Source organism: Triturus cristatus, chromosome 7, assembly GCF_964204655.1.
Source record: "Triturus cristatus chromosome 7, aTriCri1.1, whole genome shotgun sequence".
NCBI classification, from domain to species: domain Eukaryota; kingdom Metazoa; phylum Chordata; class Amphibia; order Caudata; family Salamandridae; genus Triturus; species Triturus cristatus.
Window position 1 is genome coordinate 351,562,147 of NC_140590.1, and position 20,183 is coordinate 351,582,329.

The window sequence follows — 20,183 nt, forward strand, 5'->3', positions numbered from 1 at the left end:
TTCAACCCTCTTCAGCCAGGATAGCTTGATTCCAGTGGCACAGTGAGCCCGGGACCCACGTCTGGGCATACCTGGTACACTTAGGGCGAGAAAGCAAAAGACACACAATTGATGGACGGAATGCAGAACAAATCAAAACATTCACCCCAGTCAAGAGATCTGGGTTAAATCCATCGTTCTTTTGCTCACCAGGCCACCCCAGTTTAGACCTGGCCATATGCAAATCTGTCTTGACCCTGTGCCTCATGGGAACTGTCCAGCCTGAACTGCCAAGCCAGGTCCTCCCTGAACTGGAAACCAGCATCCTAGGACCGGTTTCGGGGTTTCACCCCTCTTCAGCCAGGATAGCTTGATTCCAGTGGCACAGTGAGCCCAGGACCTACGTCTGGGCATACCTGGCGCACTTAGGGGGAGAAAGCAAAAGACACACAATTGATGGACGGAATCAGAACAAATCAAAACATTCAACCTCAGTCAGGAGATCTGGGTTAAATCCATCATTCTTTTGCTCACCATGCCACCCCAGTTTAGACCTGGCCATATGCAAATCATTCTTGACCATGTGCCTCATGGGAACAGTCCAGCCCAAACTGCCAAGCCAGGTCCTCCCTGGACCGGAAACAAGCATCCTAGGACCGGTTTCGGGGTTTCACCCCTCTCCAGCCAGGATAGCTTGATTCCAGTGGCACAGTGAGCCCAGGACCCACGTCTGGGCATACCTGGCGCACTTAGGGCGAGAAAGCAAAAGACACACAATTGATGGACGTAATGCAGAACAAATCAAAACATTCACCCCCAGTCAAGAGATCTGGGTTAAATCCATCATTCTTTTGCTCACCATGCCACCCCAGTTTAGACCTGGCCATATGCAAATCAGTCTTGACCATGTGCCTCATGGGAACAGTCCAACCCAAACTGCCAAGCCAGGTCCTCCCTGGACCGGAAACAAGCATCCTAGGACCGGTTTTGGGGTTTCACCCCTCTCCAGCCAGGATAGCTTGATTCCAGTGGCACAGTGAGCCCAGGACCCACGTCTGGGCATACCTGGCGCACTTAGGGCGAGAAAGCAAAAGAAACACAATTGATGGACATAATGCAGAACAAATCAAAACATTCACCCCCAGTCAAGAGATCTGGGTTAAATCCATCATTCTTTTGCTCACCAGGCCACCCCAGTTTAGACTTGGCCATATGCAAATCAGTATTGATCCTGTGCCTCATGGGAACAGTCCAACCCAGTCAATCTGTCTGGCTACCTACACCTGGCTATAAGATGTCTTCAGGAGAAGCAAGTGTGGAGAGTGAAGTTGGTCCACTGCGATGAGGCTTAAAGGGGAACAATCAATGAATGGGGAGGAACACAGGATAGCCTCTCGATAGGAGGAGGCACCTCGACCAGTACGCGTTGAGCAGGGTCGTGCCCAGGCAATCTGGGCATAGTGTCTGGTGCGCATTGGTATGGTCGCACCAGACACTTCAGGTCTTAAACACGAAGACTTGCAAATTCCATACCTCCCTGAAAATGAGGCACAATGACCGGTGCATGTTGAGATGGGCTGCACCAGGCAATAACTATCACATATAGCGAAGATTTGCAAATTCCGTTCCTTCCTGGAAGTGAGGCACAACGTCCAGTGCACGATGATACAGGTTGCACCAGACCAGTCCGGTCACATATAGGTGCATGTTCAGCAGAGCCACACGATGTAGTATGAGGCACTACTACAGGTACTCCCCTATCTCTGAGGATCGCACCCTTTTAATAGGACACCACACGCAATGAGCATGCAGTTGGTGTGACGCAAGAGAGAGATGCGGCACGATCGACGAAACGGGCCACGCATTGTCCCGCAACCACTGAATCTGCACACCACCACCTACTAGATGTTTATGAGTGTCAGGGTCCCTGCAGTACAGAACCCACATGCCTTAGATGCGGACAAGCACAAGTCTTAGTTCCACGCTTACACCGCGCTACCCATTGGGATTCAGTAGCCGATGTGGGCCCTAGCAGCTTCTTCTCTACCCTGCAGCCTGGGGCCAGACTATTCCTCTCCGCCTACCACCAACCGGAGCCATCTGGAGTGAGGCCGTCCACCCCAACCACAACCTATTCACACGCCTATTGTCTGACCACATGGTCTTATGCTCACTCCCTCTACTCCTGATGCTTTGCTATTCTGCGGACTTCTTGTTTGAGCCCTGGAGCAGTAATCTTCACTGCTAGAGCCATGCATATCTGCGGAACTCCTTGTTTGTACCCCAGAGTAGTGATCTTCACTGCCAGAGCCACTACCGCAGCCTCCCTTAGCTCTACCCTGGCCTTAACGATCCCCCTGTCTCTCCAGTATGGCAGGCCCTTGCCTGAACTCAACAGGGGACAACTCCTACACCGTTGTTTATCCTCCTAATCTCTCCAAGACTGCTGATAAAAACTTCAAACACTCCATTCTGAAAACACACCCTGAGAGCCTGATCTCTGACCTGCTTTATAGCGCTGAGGGCACAATCATTTATGACCTCATCTTCTACTCCAGAAAAACATCCTTATGGTGGGTAACCATTTCGAACCTCTTTAACGTACATGAATCGAGGAGCATTCCGTACGGTACCAAGCTCACAATTGCGCCCTCCCTAAATTTGCGAGCTGAATTTACCATCACCTTATACAAAAACGGCATTGTCCTGATCCAAGCACCAAAGACCTCAACAAATTTGCAGACCTTCTCACCTCCCACCAAAAACATGTGCAAGACCCTTATCCCTCCACGCTCCCCCAGCACCATCTTTCGTCACCCGACCCGTCCTTCGCTCCGATCAACACAGCCCAAAGGGCAAGGGTAAAAGCCCCCCGTTAAGCCCCACCAAAGACCCAACCACTCCCCCTCACCCTCCCACCACTTCCTATGGTGCAGACTAGACGAACCCAACCCGTGCCGTTCCCCACTCTAAACGGCTCTCTTGGCAGTGTAACCCACACTTCTGCTAGGGAATCCCCTTCCACTCCCACACAACCTCTGCCATTCCTCAAGGAGACCATGCCGCCGCCCCCTTCCTCCAACCAGCACTCCTCCCCACACCCATAGTGACTCATACGCTAGACACCTGCCCCAATGATCCCTCGACCAGTCTGCCAAGCGTGCCTAGCCACTCACAAACCCCTCCTCTAAGGATCTATGACATAGGTCGGTCTAGCCCCACTACCATACTACCCGATCATGCCAACAGAACCGATCCCAAACCACTGCCCTCCTTTCCGCAAGCACTTCCCTCACTTATGGATATTGAAACTCTGCACCTTAGAGCAGCCAACCTAACTCAGAGCATCCACAACTCCATTCTGGAACTGAAAAACATCCTTCACCTGACTGAACTCTCCTCGAAATTCAAGCCCCCACCAAACTCAAGTCCCCCCCCTTTTCACCGAGCCCTTCCGTCACCGTGACCGTTATCTCTGACACCTTCGCTCTCGCAAGCAGCCCAGCTACCTCTCGGAGGAGGAAATTCTAGCCCTCCTCCTTACTTACAAGTCTGCTCCTGAAGCCCCAAGTCTACTAGACATGATTGACGAACACGTTATCGATAGGGTTGCAATCAACTCCAATAGATCAACTACTCTCCACAACAGAGGAGTTATTAACAACAAGCTAGCGCAAGTAGCCATTTCCGCCCTAACTCACAACACACCCCGGCCCCCCTCTCTCCGGCCTCTTAATTAACTGCCGCTCAGCAGCAAAGCACATCTCTGATGTCACCGATCTTATCCTGAGCCAAAAATCTAACGTAGCAATCCTGACCGAATCTTGGCTCAATTAATCCTCATCTCCTTGCCTAGACCTATTAGTCCCTCCAAAATATAATATCTCAAGGCTGGACAGGCAATCAAACTCTCCATATGCAACAACGCCACTCAATTGTGCAAACTGCACGTCTTCTACCACCCCCCAGGTATGAATGACACCTTCGCAGACCACCTCTTGGAAATCATCACAGCCAAGGTTTCCACCGATTCTAAAGAAATGTTTCTCGGTGACTTCAGTCTGCACTGGAACGACCTCAAGGACCCTCAGGTCAATGCCATCAAAGACTTCAAGCCCTTACCCAAGCCTGCTCACTCCCAACACACTCGAAAGGCGCCACTCTAGATTGGATTATTGCTAAGGAAACATTGCTAAGGAATCTGCGATCAAGCTTATCTCTATAGACCCTTTGCGACTGGTCTGATCACCACGCTATTACCTTCCATTTACCTGTCACCCACAAGACAAGGCCACCACAACCTGTGAATCCAAAACGTTGGGTTCGAGACACAAAGAAACTAGATCTCGTGAAACTGGCTGCACACTGTGAGATTGATGCCCCCCCGTATATCACAATGGTCAACATCCTCACAGAACACTATACCTCGACTATGTCTAACATACTTGATGATCTTGCTCCGCTAAAACTAAAAAGAACCCAAATCAAAGACAGAAACTCCTGATTCAACAGATCCCTCAACTATGAAAGGAGAACCTTCGGGCAGACAGAAAGAAACTGGAGACAGCACCCCTCAGCCTCCCACTTAAAACTTCTCCGTCAGATCAGAAATGCCTATAATATGAACATCCTCAATTCAAAAAAAGAATTCTTCAGATCAGAACTGGAGAACGCCAAGAACAGACCTCGCAAGCTCTTCAAAATGGTCAAACACCAATCTAATAAACTGGCTAAAACCTCCAAAGAAACCCCTAAATCTCTAATAACATACGAGGAATTCTCCTCCTTCTTCTCTGACAAAATTACTGCCCTAGGAAACAAACTTAGATCCACTACCTACTCCCAACCCCCCCCGGACCTGCCTCATCTCTCCGCATTGCCTCTCCAGACATCACCCAAAAACCAAGCGCACTGGTCCAACTTCAAAGTTTATGACGACCATTCCGTCTCGTAAATTCTATCCTCCTTGAACTCAAACAACCACTTTAATGACCCACTCCCCTCAAACTGTTTGGCCGCTGCCTCCCAATCTATCATTCTTATTTGGACTGCAATAATCAACGCCTCCCTTCTTCAAGGATCGATACCTGACTCTCTACAAGCCGGTCAAGTCATCCCCATCTTAAAAAACCTACGCTGAATCCTGCCTCTCTAGACAACTTTAGACCTATATCCAATATCCCACTCCTAGCTAAAGTCCTGGAGAAATGTGTGCAACTGCAATTGAGCCAACACATCACAAACTTCAACCTACTAGACGATTTCCAATCAGGGTTCAGGCCTGGGCACAGCACTAAAACCACCATTCTCCGTATAGTGGATGATGCCCTCCAAGCCCTTGACCAAGGCAAAACCTGTCTCCTAATCCTTTTAGATCTATTCTCGGCTTTCACTATGGTCAACCGGGAAAAACTTCTCTAACGCCTCAAACTCAGGATGGGACTGGATGGCTCCGTGCTCGAATGGTTTAGGTCCTTCCTCCAGAACCGCTCCCAGAGATTCTTAATCAACGGTAACCTTTCTGCTCCCTCTCCGATTACGGTCTGAGTCCCCAAAGATCAGCCCTGTTCCAAATGCTAGCAGAAGTACTACGCACCGCCAACATCACCTACCACATGTATGCCGATGACACCCAGATCTACATCAAAATCTCTTCTGAGGAGATTTTTTCCCTGAATGAGGCCTTGAAGTTGACTGTCCAATGGCTCACCTCTAACCAGCTCAAACTATACGCACAAAAAACAGAATTTCTTCTAATCTCCCCACACAAAACCAACCCTGACATTCGGGAATGGACTAAGTCGATCACAGCCCTAAACTGCCGACCGACCATAGTGGACCCTGCCAAATCCCTTGGAATAACCCTGGACAGCAGCTTGAATATGCATGATCACATCAACTTGATTGCCAAAACCACTAGGTTTCACCTGAGCGATCTAAAAAAACTAAAACCTTTCCTTGACACTCCAGACCTAAAAATGGCAGTACAGGCACTAGTTATCTCCAGACTCAAATATGGATGCTCTACCCTTTCTGGCCTACCCAAGATCTCCCTGGCCCCCTTAAAAGCCTGCATTAACGCTGTCGCCAGACTCCTAACAGGTTCTAATAAATTCAACCACAGCTCACTACATCTGAAAGCTCTGAACTGGCTTCCTCTTGAGGCCAGAATCCAACTTAAACTGGCATGTATCACTCCCAAGGCTCTATACACTAAATCCCCTGCATTTATCGCACAGAAATCGTAGTATCTGGAGGAGCTAGAAACTCCCGATCCTTCAGACACCTCTTGCTCTAGCCTCCTTGCTTTCGAAAGGAAACAAATTACAATTGTGCATTTTCTGGGGCCACACCAAGAATATGGAACTCATTCCCGCCCGCCATTAGAAGAATTCCGTCTCTAACACGTTTTAAAAAGGATGTCAAAACCTTCCTAATGGACAAATTCCTCTCCTAATTCTTGCATTGCACTCACCTTAGCGACCTTGTTTCTATTCTATTACTACCACACCTTGGACTGACCAGATGCTGTCCACCCAGCACCTCCGGACACCCCACCCTTAAGACTCTTGGACCTTCGTTCTTGTAAAATGGATGTACTTGTTTTTATCCCAAATGTTCCACCCCCCAACCTAAGTATTTTTGTATACAACCTATTAACGCTGTAAAGCGCTCTGATACCCTAACCGGTTAAGTCCGCTCTCTACAAAACACAAATAAATAAATAAAAACTGCACAACAAAGTCCTCTGGCAGCGTGAACCATGCAGTCTGGGTTCTCCGATCCCACGATCCCACAATTGTATCTCACCCTTTTCTGAAGGATGGCAGCAGTAGTTATACTGTTGTGTGTCTTTGAAGCTAGGGGTGGTTTAAGGGGTTTCCCTATGAACCACAGATGTCTCCCCTGAATTGTACGCCTGTCTGCCATGGGGCCATGAAATGCAGATCTTAATCTTTAGTGGGGCCATGATCCGGCCCCTAGAGGCTAAGTTTCAAAACCTCTCTCTCCAATCTATCACATCAAGCCCTCAAATGGCAGAGGTCTGTCGTTCTAGTGGTATGCTCATGGTTTATGACTGTTGCTGGGGAATGCACAGATGTGATTCTCTGACCCCTGGTGCCCACCAGATCCCGGCACCATAGTACATTAGACTCTGTAAGCACTGACATGCCCATATTCTATCATTTTAATTTTTAAGCGAGTTACGCCAAAATTCCCTTTTCCACTGGCAAGGGTTTGGAATTGTGAATCCATTGATAGGAAACATCATGAGGCTGCCCCACTGTAATCCACTATTGCAGCTCGAAGGAATGTCAACCACTTCCCCGTGCTAAGCTATGGGCAGAGAAAGCCTCATAGGTAGTGAAAACACACACAGGTATTCCACGCTACCTGGGCGCATGTGCGCTAGTGGGCACCGACCTGCGATGGCAGGTCAGACACATAGTCCCCAGCACCAGAGGTGCAAGTGTGCCCACTGAGTCTGCAGCGGCAAACTGGACACGAGTTTACTAATCGAGTGTAAGCGCGCACGCACAGGTCTGCGATGGCAGGCTGCACACGCAATCATGGGCACCACAGGTGCAGGTGTGCACGTACAGCGGCCTGCAAAGACAGGCTGCTCATGAGTTTAATAACGATAGATGCCGGTGCACACTCACAGGTCTGTGATGGCAGACTGGCCCATGTTTCAAGACATCTAATCAGCGCCACTTCCCAACACGGGTAGGAAGGGCACGCTCACGTTCACACTGTATTTACAGTGGGAAAGAGTCTAGAGCCCAGAGGCCACACAAGAGAATAAGCAAAGCCCAGATGGAAAAAGCAAAACATTTAGTGAAACGCTACCTGACGAGTATCAGGTCCAATGCTTACTCACCGGGTTATTAATGTCTTTCAATGATAGTACATTTAAGTAATAAAAGAACAAAAACAAACTGCTCATCTTTATTATTAAAAATGGTATAATCAATATGCTCTCTAATATATGCAAACAAAACATTAAGTGACATGACTTTCCCAGGATCTTCCCTAGAAACCTCCAATTGCACACTTTTGCAGACATACAACTAAGAAAATATTGTTAATTACAAAGAATATTTAAAGTATGTTCAAGCAGGAGAACAGGAATCTCTGTATATACGTTTACGTTTTTTAGGAAGCAGAATGAAAAAATAAAAGAACCCATAACATTCCCAGGAGTATGTCTACAATCCTCCAACTGGCACTGCTTTCTAGCCATAATTGGGAAATTTGTGATTTCTAAAAATACATAAATTTACATTAATGCACAAGAGTAAGTCTCTGAACGCATTCTACATTTTGATGTGAATCTGGCCCATGGTCTATCTGAAGATACTTAGAGGCATATTTATGAGAGCTTTGCTTCATGCTTGCACAACGCAACGTGGTACCTGATTTGATTTTTAAATTTGTAAAGCGCAAACTAAGGCCTGAGGGTGCCTATGCTCTGATATCAACACTGGAGGAGAATTTACAAAAGAAGACAAAGAAACTGATCTACGAAGACGAAGGAATACGGTCTTATTGATTAAAAAGCCAAGTTTTAAGAGCTTTCCTGAATGGGAGCAGTTCTGAAGAGTTCTGAATAGTTTTTTAGGTGCAATGGAAGAGACATAGTAATGACAAAATTTCTGCCTCCTTAGTAGGCCAACCTGAATCTAGGTACCACTACGAGGTTCGCAGTAAAGGAGTGAAAAGCTCTGGGGAGGACATACCAGCGGAAACTCTGCTTTAGATTCTCAGGTCCGAAGTCGTGTATGGCTCTAAAGGCGATGAACAAAGAGTTTAAAATCAATCCGCTTCCTTATGGGAAGCCAGTGAAATGAAACAAGTGCCTCATTGGCAGACTGGTGTCTGGGGATCCCTAATAGGAGTCAGGCAGCAACTCTCTGGAAGATCTGTAGTTCACAAAGAAGTTGTTTGTGAAGATTAGCGAGCAAAGAGTTGCAATAATCCAATTTGGACAGAACGAGGGCAGAGGTCAATGTTTTTTTAAGCTCATGAGGTATAAATGGAAACACTTTCTAAGCAGTTTTAGAGTTAGGAAGGTGGAGGAAGTGGTGCCATTAATCTGGTTCTTGAAAGATAAGAGTGGTATCCAAAATGATTCCCAAGATTTTTGCATTGGTGGTGGGTGTGGGAAGCACACCTAGTTCCTGTAGCCACCAACTAGGAGACCTGAAGGATGTATTCTTACCTAAAAGGAGGACCTCGGTTTTACCCGAGTTCAATTTTAGATGTGACGCAAATCTCTATGTCAGATTTATGAAGTCATGTAAAGCCACTTTGCGTGGCTTTGAATGGCGTCACAAATCTGGAGCAACGCAGCGCAAATTGCTCCATTGCTTTACTCTGTACAAGGGAGGCGTTCCATGGGCATTGTGTGGGTGTTAACTGCCTTGGTTTTTGACAGATTCCTAGATCTACAAGGAATTATAAACCTGGGAATGTGCCAAAAAGATGCACCTCCCAAGCAGAGGTGTAATGAGGAGGAATATCTGCAGCATACATAGAAAGAGGAAAAAGTCTCTCAGGATTGTTTTGGGCCGGAAAGTGCAACTTCCTGTACAAAAACAATACTGATTACAATAGACACCATTGCACCATGGTGCAAGGGCGCCTACATTGGCGCTGGGCTGCCAAAACGGCGCCAGCAAAGGTGGAAAGGACAGGAATGATCCGTATTCAGCCCTTTCCCTGTGACGCAGGGCAGCACAGCAAGGTAACTCTGTGACTTGCTGCGCTGCCTTGTGCCACATATTTTCATATATATGGCTCTGAGGATCTAATTAAAGGTGGTCCGTTAGATTACGATCCCTGTGCAAACACTTGTTTGCGAAGGGATCACAATTACAAGTGATGGGATGTTTATTGCACTGAATAATTACAACGTGCAATAAAGTTTATACCTTTGTTAAATGTCAGCAGGTCAAACCTGATGGTATTTAATGAGTACTTACTGGGGACATGCAGATTTTGGTGCAGTAAGTACCAATATCTGCACGTTATTCCGCAACAAGTGGGAATACACAATAATTATTGCATCTGAGAAATTCTGAGCAGCTCTGTCTGACTTTATTGGATGTGATCATTATTGCATCCGACAGGGACCGCTCCTTATCGTGCCCCAGTTGTTCTTGAATTGAGGGTTCATCCAGGCTAGAAAACATCATGGGCTGGTTTCACAGTGTACTTGTTAAAAGACTAACCACAGCAATTGCAATGCTGTGCAAAAAGCCTATGTCAGATTCTAGAAAGGTCGTGCAGCTTATTTTATACCTGACCTCGTATGTTAGTATTAAATGTACCTGCTGTCATATGCACTTTACATACAGTGAAGGATGAGTCCAAATATTCAGCTTTTGGTTAATGAGATGCCGCTATATACCTAGTTCTATGTATCTTTTATGTGTCTTATAGGTCTTCTCTTGAAGAAGGACGATCTACTGTGGAATGAGACTGCTGTTGTCCAAATCATATCAATGTGAATAACACAGCAGCAGTATCTCCTTTTACTTGTATCACACTGTGGCAGTGAAAAAATACGCATTTATTTAGGAAAATCATATGAGCGTACGAGACATGTAAACACACACAAACATTCATACCGTCTTGACAAGGTACCACCAGGCCAGGTTTTGCAGACTCTAAGCTTTGGGCGTTTGGCTGTGGCAGATCATTCACTGGGTGCTGCTCACGCCAGTCTTTTCTCAACTTCTCCAGGTCTGTGGTCAAAAGTGCCTCTGATGCAGGAGTCTGATCCTTTGATGCAGGAAGCCAATGAGAACTGGAAGGTGGCCTGGACACCTCCCTGAGGCCTGCAAAAAAGAATAGTGGGTTTAAATACTGTCCTTATTGTGGATGATCACATTCACAGTGAGCATGAGACTGATGCAGAGATGAACTGAAAATATTGGGTGATGTGGGACATTCTTCACACAGGGCACACACACTCTTGTTCCGGCTAAGTATTTAACTCAACATCGTTCAGCTTTTATGTGCCCTTGGAACAATGTAGATGGCTAGTTATTATGTCTTGATCAGTTTCAGTCCGCGCACAACCACATACTAATAATGACTGCAAGCACATCAACAAACAGCATGAATGCTAGAGGTTCATGACTACCATAATGCATGTCCTCTGATTCAAGGATGTCACAGATGCTAGACGAATGCTGAAGACACTGCCCAGCGTGATAAGTATTCATATTGTAACAAGCAATGCAAAGCCCACAAGTGTGGCAAACGAGATGGCCATGTCTTAGGGTGCAGATGTTGGCATGGCTCAGGTGTTGGCCATGACCTAGGGTGCAGATGTTGGCATTGGATAAGCACTGGCAATTTCCAAGGGTGCAGATGTTGGCATGGCTCAAGCGTTGGCCATGTCCCTAGGTGCAGATGTTGGCATGGCTCAAGAATTGCCCATGTCCTAGGGTGCAGATGTTGGCATGGCTCAAGGGATGACCATGTCCCTAGATGCAGATATTGACATGGCTCAAGCATTGGCCATGTCCTAGGGTGCAGATGTTGGCATGGCTAAAGCATTAGCAATTTCCTAGGGTGCAGATCTTGGCATGGCTCAAGCGCTGACCATGTCGTAGGGTGCAGATCTTGGCATGGCTCAAGCGCTGACCATGTCCAAGTGTGCAAATGTTAGCATGGCATAAGCACTGGGCATGTCCTAGGGGGCAGATGTTGGCATGGCTCAAGCACTGACCATGTCCTAGGGTGCAGATGTTTGCATGACTCAGCGCTGACCATGTCAAAGAGTGCAGATGTTGGCATGGCTCAAGCATTGAACATGTCCTAGGGTGCAGCTGTTGGCATGGCTCAAGCATTGGCGAAGTCCTAGGGTGCAAATGTTGCCATGGCTCACGAGCAAAGTGCGTGATGAGATGCAGTGAAGTGTAAACAGTCACTTAGGGAAGATTTTGGACACATTGACAACATGTGAACTAGCATATGCTTTGTTACATTCAGGCAGCACTTGGAAATACCACATGGCAGAATATCCAGGCTAATTCAAAGTCTTTGCCAAAAACCCCGTTTAAATCCTGTTAATTCATACTAATAATATGGATCTACACATTATGGGCCAATGTTGCCCCCCTTTGCTTTACAGTATCACGTGCTTCCTTATTTTCCATTACTTTCTGCTGCCCATCCATGTAGACCAGCAACATTCCTGTACAGCTTGGCTAACAAAAGCATCCTCTCTCTGAAGCACAGGATTGTTATGTGAACAAGCCTGCTTCATCCATCCTCCTGTACACGGTGACTTAGCACTTCTCTCTTCTCCCATTTTCTCAAGAGCGATTGTATGGTTGGTTCACATTATGTGCCCTAGCTATGTGTCACACCTCAGTACAGTATTATATAGTCTTCATCTTCCTGCTTCTCATGCCCACCATTTAGCCCGAACCACTGGATAAGTAATCAGTTTCCTCCTGCACTATCTCCCTCGCCTCCGCTATCTTGAACACACATATATCCCCTTGAAGTTGGAGAACACAGAAGGAAGCTTTGGAAGGATTAAGGGGCTGATCTTTGGCAGTGTGTGCAGCAAATCGAGTGCGTTGGTACAACGCAAGATTCAACTCTGTTCCTAGAGGTCAGTTCTTTGTTGCTTCTTCACAACCTCCTTCAACCTGCAGAGCTTCAGTCCAATGGCAGATGCATTTGTAGAGTTGGCGAGCAACACTGATGCCTTCTGGATCCTTGCACAAGAGGAATGAGACTGATTGGGCCAATGGATTCCCACTGCAGCATCCAGTCCTCTTAATAGGACACCACTGACAGAGGTAAGCCAATCAGAGGCTGCATCATGAACAGAGGCACTGGCTCAGCGCAGAGCCAAGAGCAGGAGTTTCGCAGTTGAGGTGTCTAAAATTCATACATATAACTTGGAATTTTTCCAAGTGAATGCATTGAATGAAGGCAGCTATAGTTAGAAACCTTGAGCGGGGCATGGCTCTCTGTTTCTGACTTGTGCTGTCTGAAGCTTATGTATTCCCTCAGAGAAATTCAGAGTTATCAGCATGTACTTTGGACACTTCGGGACTTACTTACGACAACAGTGCCAACAGTGAGCGGGATAGCTTGCTGTGTCTGTGTTTAGACGTCCAAACTCCTGATTACAGATTCAGTAAAAGCGAGAAAGGAATACAACAAGGGGAGCCTGAAGACTAAGACAGAAGCTGATCTCCCGACTGTTCATGAAATACCAGAGAGGACGACTGCCCAGTTATCAGCAATATGAGCATGAAAAGAGAGACAGGACCTCCCATGCCTCTCAGGCAATAAGAAGGATGAAACACCAGAAGCTACAATGCATTTTATACCAACATCGATATAGAAAAAAAAGGACTACCGCCTTCCCCCAAGAGACTTTCACTTTATCTCCAGCAACACTAATTATACAATTCAAACCTTATCCTGCTAATCCTAAACTTTTAGCAAACTTTTAACTGTAGATAAGACTTAAACCCCAGTACAAATATAACCTGGTCAGGACATTGAAACACATAAGACTCCCCAGACACAGTCTACCATCCAGATAACGATACACTGCCCGCTCGTATGCTGCTTACCCAGGCTAGCTAACCCCGAGGACAGTGACCCTTTGCCCAAAATACACAGCAACACACATTACACCTCTACAGGGACTTGAATACAAAGAACAGGCACAATGACATTGCCCCACTCCAATCCCCCGCCACCGCACTTGAGAGATACGGCCCCAACTCCTGAAGCATAAAATATCCAAAGAATCTCTCAACCAATGCAATGAAAACGTTTAAACACAACCTACTCAAACAACTTCCGGAGACACAGAGAGAAATGGTAAGACAAAAACAAACTTTATTTTTCACTCAAAACGCCCAGCAAAATTGCGAAACATCTTCCTTCTCCACCTACATATTATGAAATCAATCAAATTTCTTTACGGAACTAAACTCACTCCTGCTCCCGCCTAAAGCTTCAGATGGGAACTCTCCATATCTATCTTCAGACCAGGGAACATACTAATTCAAGCGACAGACCATCACATAACCATATCTGACTGTCACTTTTTGTCACTTTTCGCCTTGTTGTCACAATATGTCCCCTCTACCTCCGACCGTCAATCCTGTTCCCATTCGTCACAAGGATTCCTCTGCCACACGATGCACTATTGCCCCCTTGCCTTGACACAAGCCATAGTAAGGAAAGCGCCCGTCCAACCACCATAGCTAATGGCCCAAGCCCTTGACCTGCACATTGAACACAATAGCGTCAGTCCAACCCAAGATCTTCCATCACGGAGCCCTCCTCGAGCCCATCCCGTCAATGTGGAATACATCCAGCCAATCAAACCCTCTCCCCTTCTAACTTCGATGACACCACAGTCCCCTCAATTGAAGCTCGAAAACCTTTAGACATGGGATCCGCTGCATGTCCACCCTCAGACCGAGCAGGACTCCTTCCTAACATACTTACCCTATACCTTGGCCGAATAAAAAAAAAACTGGACTCTCTAGCCAAAGACATCTCATGTAAGAAACAACCTTGAGATTCAGGTCAAGTTAAAGCAAATCAACATTGCATTCCTAATGGAAACATGGCTCAACAATCACTCAGTCGCTATCCTGGACTTGCTCACACCACTGGGGTATTACATCATTAGACGGGTCAGGCCAGAATGAATAGCGAGTGTGCTAACGTTCATGCACAAAGAAGAAACCCGGATTAACATCTTAGAAACTACGAAGTAGTCAACCTTCGAATACCTCGGAGTCGAACTCTCAACAAAAGGCTTCACTCCTATCAAACTTCACACCATCTGTCACCCCCCCCAGGCAAATGCATAACTTCACTGAAAAAATAACTGAGCTACTAACAGGGTTCTCCCAAACTGCCACTAACGATGTGTTAGGTGACTTCAACTTGCACTGGAATGGCCCAGATGATGCCTCAATCTGTAACCTAACAAACCTTCTTGAAATCAATGACCTGAAGCAACTCTGTAACAAATAGACCCACATCAAAGGATCTACTCTTGACGTGATAATTTCTAGAAATTCGCTTGTCTCCCTCTGATCCATCACGCCCATCGACTGGTCAGACCACCATCTAATACTGTTTAATCTCAAGGCTTACCCCAGATCTTATCCAGCCCCATCCAACAAACCCACACTGTGCAAGGAACACCAAAAAAATCCTTCTAACAGAACTAGAAGGCAGGATCAGCACTAAATTACATTCTCAGCCCCTCCTCCACTGTATTGATGACCTTACTACCCACTACAGCTCAGTGATAAGAGATGTTCTTGACCAAGTGGCCCTGCTTAACTAAAGAACTCAAGAAAAACCTAAACTAGATCCTGTTTCAACTCAGATCTTAAGAAGGAGAGGCAACAACTAAGCCGGACTGAAATGTGATGGAGACAGAACTCCTCATCGGCGCATCTTGCACTCCTCCGATCAGAAAGGCTTTCATAAAAGAAACACATCTTTAGGGAGAAAGCCACTTTCTGTCGCTATCAACTTGACCGTGCAAAGAATAGACCGAGGGAGCTCTTCAACATAATAAATCAAAAAAACACCCTGACCTTCTAACACAAAATAATAGCCACCAGTGAACAATGTGAAGAAATAGCCAACTTCTTTACTAAGTTCCAAAAATTGAACGATCTATCATTCTGAACACAAGTCAGACTTCCCACCCCGACCGCTCCATTCACACACAAACCACCACAATAACTACCCTCAACAGTCATCTAAAGAACGGAGTTTCCCAAAAGTAATTAAAGATGATAAATATCACTGAAAAATCATTCTAAATAGACTGATTTTAAACCTATGGCAGAAGGGAAAGTCTTCAAAATAATTGCAAACTTGAAGCTCAGATCCCACATTTCTGACCCCTCCCATTTTGCAGAGTAAAAATACCTCAACCACATCATCTCTTCATTTTTTTACAAAAATCAACAATGCCTCTCTCTCGTCAGGCCTTGTACCTGACTCCCTCCCACTAGGCCAAGCCACGCTCATTCTAAAACAAGCATTGGCATAGCCAATAGGTCTCGCCTTTGGGACCTTATGTGTTTAGCCAGAACTTTTGGCTATGTTGTAGAGCATTGTGTCTGCTGTGCATCATGTTGAAAAGTTATAATAAAAAGTGTTAAGCATTTTTGTTATCTTTACACAAACCAAGATGACATTATATACAACTGAACAACCTGATTAAAAAACAGATTTTAACATAAATGATGTCTTCTAGTTTTTTTGTACTTGCACTGCTGGCAACTTCTTCCTGCCTGTTCTCATGCTTGGTTTTTTTTTTTTGTGTTATGGGGGAGCCGGACATAAATAACGGGGGAGTGGAGGTTGGAAAACAGTAATTTAATTAGAACACGAGCAGCAGACGGACACTAGGGGAGAATCAACAGATGCCAGATTCCGACGGCAGACTGATGTGATGCTTAGGTGATGTTTAGGTGATGCTTAGGTGGTGCGCTGATGCAAAATGGTGGTGATGAATGATGTTTGGTGCTCAGGTGGTGCCACTATATGCTGTGGATTGGAGGTACGTTGTGGATTGTGGAGTTGAAATATGTTGTTTGTTGTGTAATATGTGGTGTGTATTGGAAATGTGTGGAGTTGAATTGTGTGGCCTGGAACGGTGGTGTTGAGTGAAACTATGCTTAGTGAAATTATGTCATGGTGGGGAGAGCAGTTATGTTGATTGGAGGTATGTGGCATAGAGTGCATTTATGTGGAGTGTATTTTTATTGCATTGAGTAGAGTGTAATTATGTGGTGTGTGATTATGTGGCACTAAGTGGTATTATGTGGAGTGTATTTATGTTGCATTGAGTAGAGTGTAATTATGTGTCGTGTAATTATGTGGTACTGAGTGGCATGTGGAGTGTATTTATGTTGCACTGAGTAGAGTGTAATTATGTGACGTGAAATTATGTGGCACTGAGTGGTATTATGTGCAGTGCAATAATGTTGTATTGAGTAGAGTGTAATTACATGGTGTGTAATTATGTGGTACTGAGTGGTATTATGTGGAGTGTATTTTTATTGCATTGAGTAGAGTGTAATTATGTGGCGTCTTATTATGTGGCACTGAGTGGTATTATGTGGAGTGTATGTTGCATTCAGTAGAATGTCATTATATGGAGTGTAATTATGTGGCACTGAGAGGTGTTATTTGGAGTGTACATTGTATTGAGTGCAGTGTATTTATGTAGCATATAATTATGTGGCACTGAGTGGTATTATATGGAGTGTATTTATGTTGCATTGAGTAGAGTGTAATTATGTGGCGTGCAATTATGTGGCACCGAGTTGTATTTTGTGGAGTGAATTTATGTTGCATTGAGTAGTGTAATTATGTGGCGCGAGAGCTGTACAGGTGTTAAGGCATGCCCAGGACCAGGCCTGTCACTTTCTGCTCAGCTGCCTACAATGCCACCTTGGAGGTGGTAGGAGTGGCTTGGATACTCCCGCTGGGCAGGGCGTGATCTCAAACGCAAAAAACATCAAGGCACAATCCTGGCAACACCTGCAGATCCTGTTACCACCAGCTAATAAAGAGCGCTCACTCACTGAGGGAGCCAACAGGTAGGGCCTTTCAAGAAAATCAAGAGCTTTTCACTTGGAAATGTGCTCGTCAGGGGGTGTACAGATTTCATGTGTTAGCAGAATTCTTTGAACTGTTGGCCGCCTCAGCAGAGGGCAAGGACTGAACAGCTATGGAGTCAGAGCTCCCTTCTTGCCATTTGGGAAGATGTTTGAAGCTGGCAGCACTTAAGGGCGCGGACTGAGATTTCATAGTCTTTTAGGTTATATGTTAATATAAAATAAAATGATGAACAGTGCCGGACTGGGAACCAAAACCGGCCCTGGCAAAGTGCTCGGCCACCCCACCCCCACCTACGGCGGGGGTTCCGCCAAGCTCTTTGCCAGTGCCGGTTTTCGGCCGATTTTGCTACAGGGTCGATTTTGCAGCCAAAAACGTCCCTGTAACCAAAACGGCCGCCAGGGGCCCAAAACCAGCCACCACCCGTGCGGCGCACCGGGGGATTGCCCGGTGCCCACTACGGCCAGTCCGGCCCTGATGATGAAAGGATTCGCCCGTTACGCTGAAATGTACACAGTTTTGTAAATTGTTATGGTTTTAAATAACTGTCAAAAGTATTGCCTTCCGGTGACCCTACAGGTGAGGGGTGCGTGAGGAAAAGAGGTGCCCTTGCTAGCAGTTGTCACAGGTAATGCCTTCCTCTGAGCGGGGGGGAGGGGAGGGCGGTGCAGGAGAGAAAGGGGTTCCCTCTAGCAGATGCTGGCAGACAGCGTAGCAATCAATAAAGGGTTCTGACCCTCAATCATCATGGCTAGGCCGACTGAATAATCCAAAAACAAGAAAATGGCAATATTGATACAAATTGCACAGTCAAATCAAACAATCACTCGTGCCCCTCATAGTAATTGAAACCATCTTATTTAGAAAATATTTTTATTTTATATTTCGTATTCTATTCAAATTTTCTTTTAAGACATCTTTTGGTTATTAAAGATTCGATAGAACAACACATTTCAATGGACCAAACAATAATATTTGTTTATTTATTTCCTCTCATGAGGAAGGCGTGCTGCAGCGGCAATTTTGAGGAACTGAAGACCTCGCTTCACTGAAATAACGTAGGCGGGATGACGCAGATGCCCATTGGCAACCATTGAGTGGATTTCCAGAAATGACCCAAGTCGCGGTCGCTGCTTAGAGGATTTATTCAAATATGGGCCAGCAAGCCATTTTTTGAAGTAGATTAAACGTGTTTGAAATAACATCGGCTGTGAAGCACTATGGGCGCCGTCCCAGAGCGCTCATTTTCCCAGGTCCTCAGGATAACCCATAAATAAACACAGGGTTTACAGGGTTTGAAACGCGTAAACCTTCTTTGTTTGGTTAAAACAAGTGGTGTTATTAAATCAAAGGTGTCAGGTTCATAAACAATGTATGGCTGATAGGTTTAGGTCTTATAACATGAATTCTATACTGTTTTGCCAACATTCTCTGGGATTATTATGTTCCCTTTTTTATGTGTAATTCTTTAAATTTCTACGTGAGTTGTATTCCTACTTTTTCTTTTCTTTTTATATTCTTTGGTCCATTGAAATTTGTTGTTCTATCGAATCTTTATTAACCAAAAGATGTCTTAAAAGAAAATTTAAATAGAATAAGAAATATAAAATACAATAAAAATATTTTCTAAATAAGATGGTTTCAATCACTATGCGTGGCACGAGTGATTGTTTGATTTGACTGTGTAATTTGTATCAGTATTGGCAGACAGCATAGGCACTTGGTCCGTGAGTACATCCTGAGCAGCAATGGGGGGGCAGGCTCATCCAACGGTTTTTTCTGGTGCCCTGAATTGAAAGCCAGGCACCACAATTCCTGAAAATGCTGAAAGGTCCTGAGGTCACTGGGGTCAAGAGCCCTGCGCCTCACACCTGCCTCGCCAGTGCTGTGCCCAGAAGGGCCCCTGTTCGGAGCTTTGAGCCCAGCGCTTCGAAGCCTGGTAGAAATGTGGGATGTGCCAGAGCCCCCTTGTGCGTGTGCACTATCACAAGCTAGGAACATGTTCAACCCAGGAGAACCGACTGGAGATATATGGGGCGAGGGCATGGAGCACAGAACAGGGGCCCACCTCAGCCCATGTCTATATAAGAACACATCAACATTTCAGGCAAAGGACCGTTCTACAATGTAAAACATCTCAAGAAACTCGAAGGGTTTAGCCCACGTGAAGACCTAAAGAACTCACCGGGATCCCGAAACTCCACCTAGCGCCTCAAAGAACAACTTTTAATGCCGCTGTTAGACTCCTCACAGGCACCAAATGATTTGACAACATCTCACCTGCTTTCAAGCATCTCAATTGGCTGCCAATAGAAAGAAGAGGCATCATCAAGACAGATTGTATCACACACAAAGTCCTTTACACTGCAAATCCTAAATATTTATAAAACAAACTTGCGAGAGCGGGTAGAAATCGGGCTTCAAGGAGCTCCCACTCACTCATTCTCATCTCTCCTACACTGAAGAAAAAATCATCCCAGAAATGCTCTTTCTCAGGGAATGCTCCATGGACTTGGAACTCGCTTCCTAAAGACCTCCGCTGTTAT

General features: G+C 45.7%; 1 protein-coding gene across 9 annotated transcripts in view; it reads right to left on the reverse strand.

The window, feature by feature from the left end:
• Window positions 1-20,183, reverse strand: part of LOC146809646 (uncharacterized) — a 275,512-nt gene that overhangs the window by 246,606 nt on the left and 8,723 nt on the right. For all 9 annotated transcript variants that reach the window (XM_085616503.1, XM_085616502.1, XM_085616499.1 and 6 more), the window contains exon 3: window positions 10,614-10,823. In XM_085616503.1, the coding sequence (XP_085472629.1) occupies window positions 10,614-10,823 (210 nt within the window). The remainder of the gene's footprint in view (window positions 1-10,613; window positions 10,824-20,183) is intronic.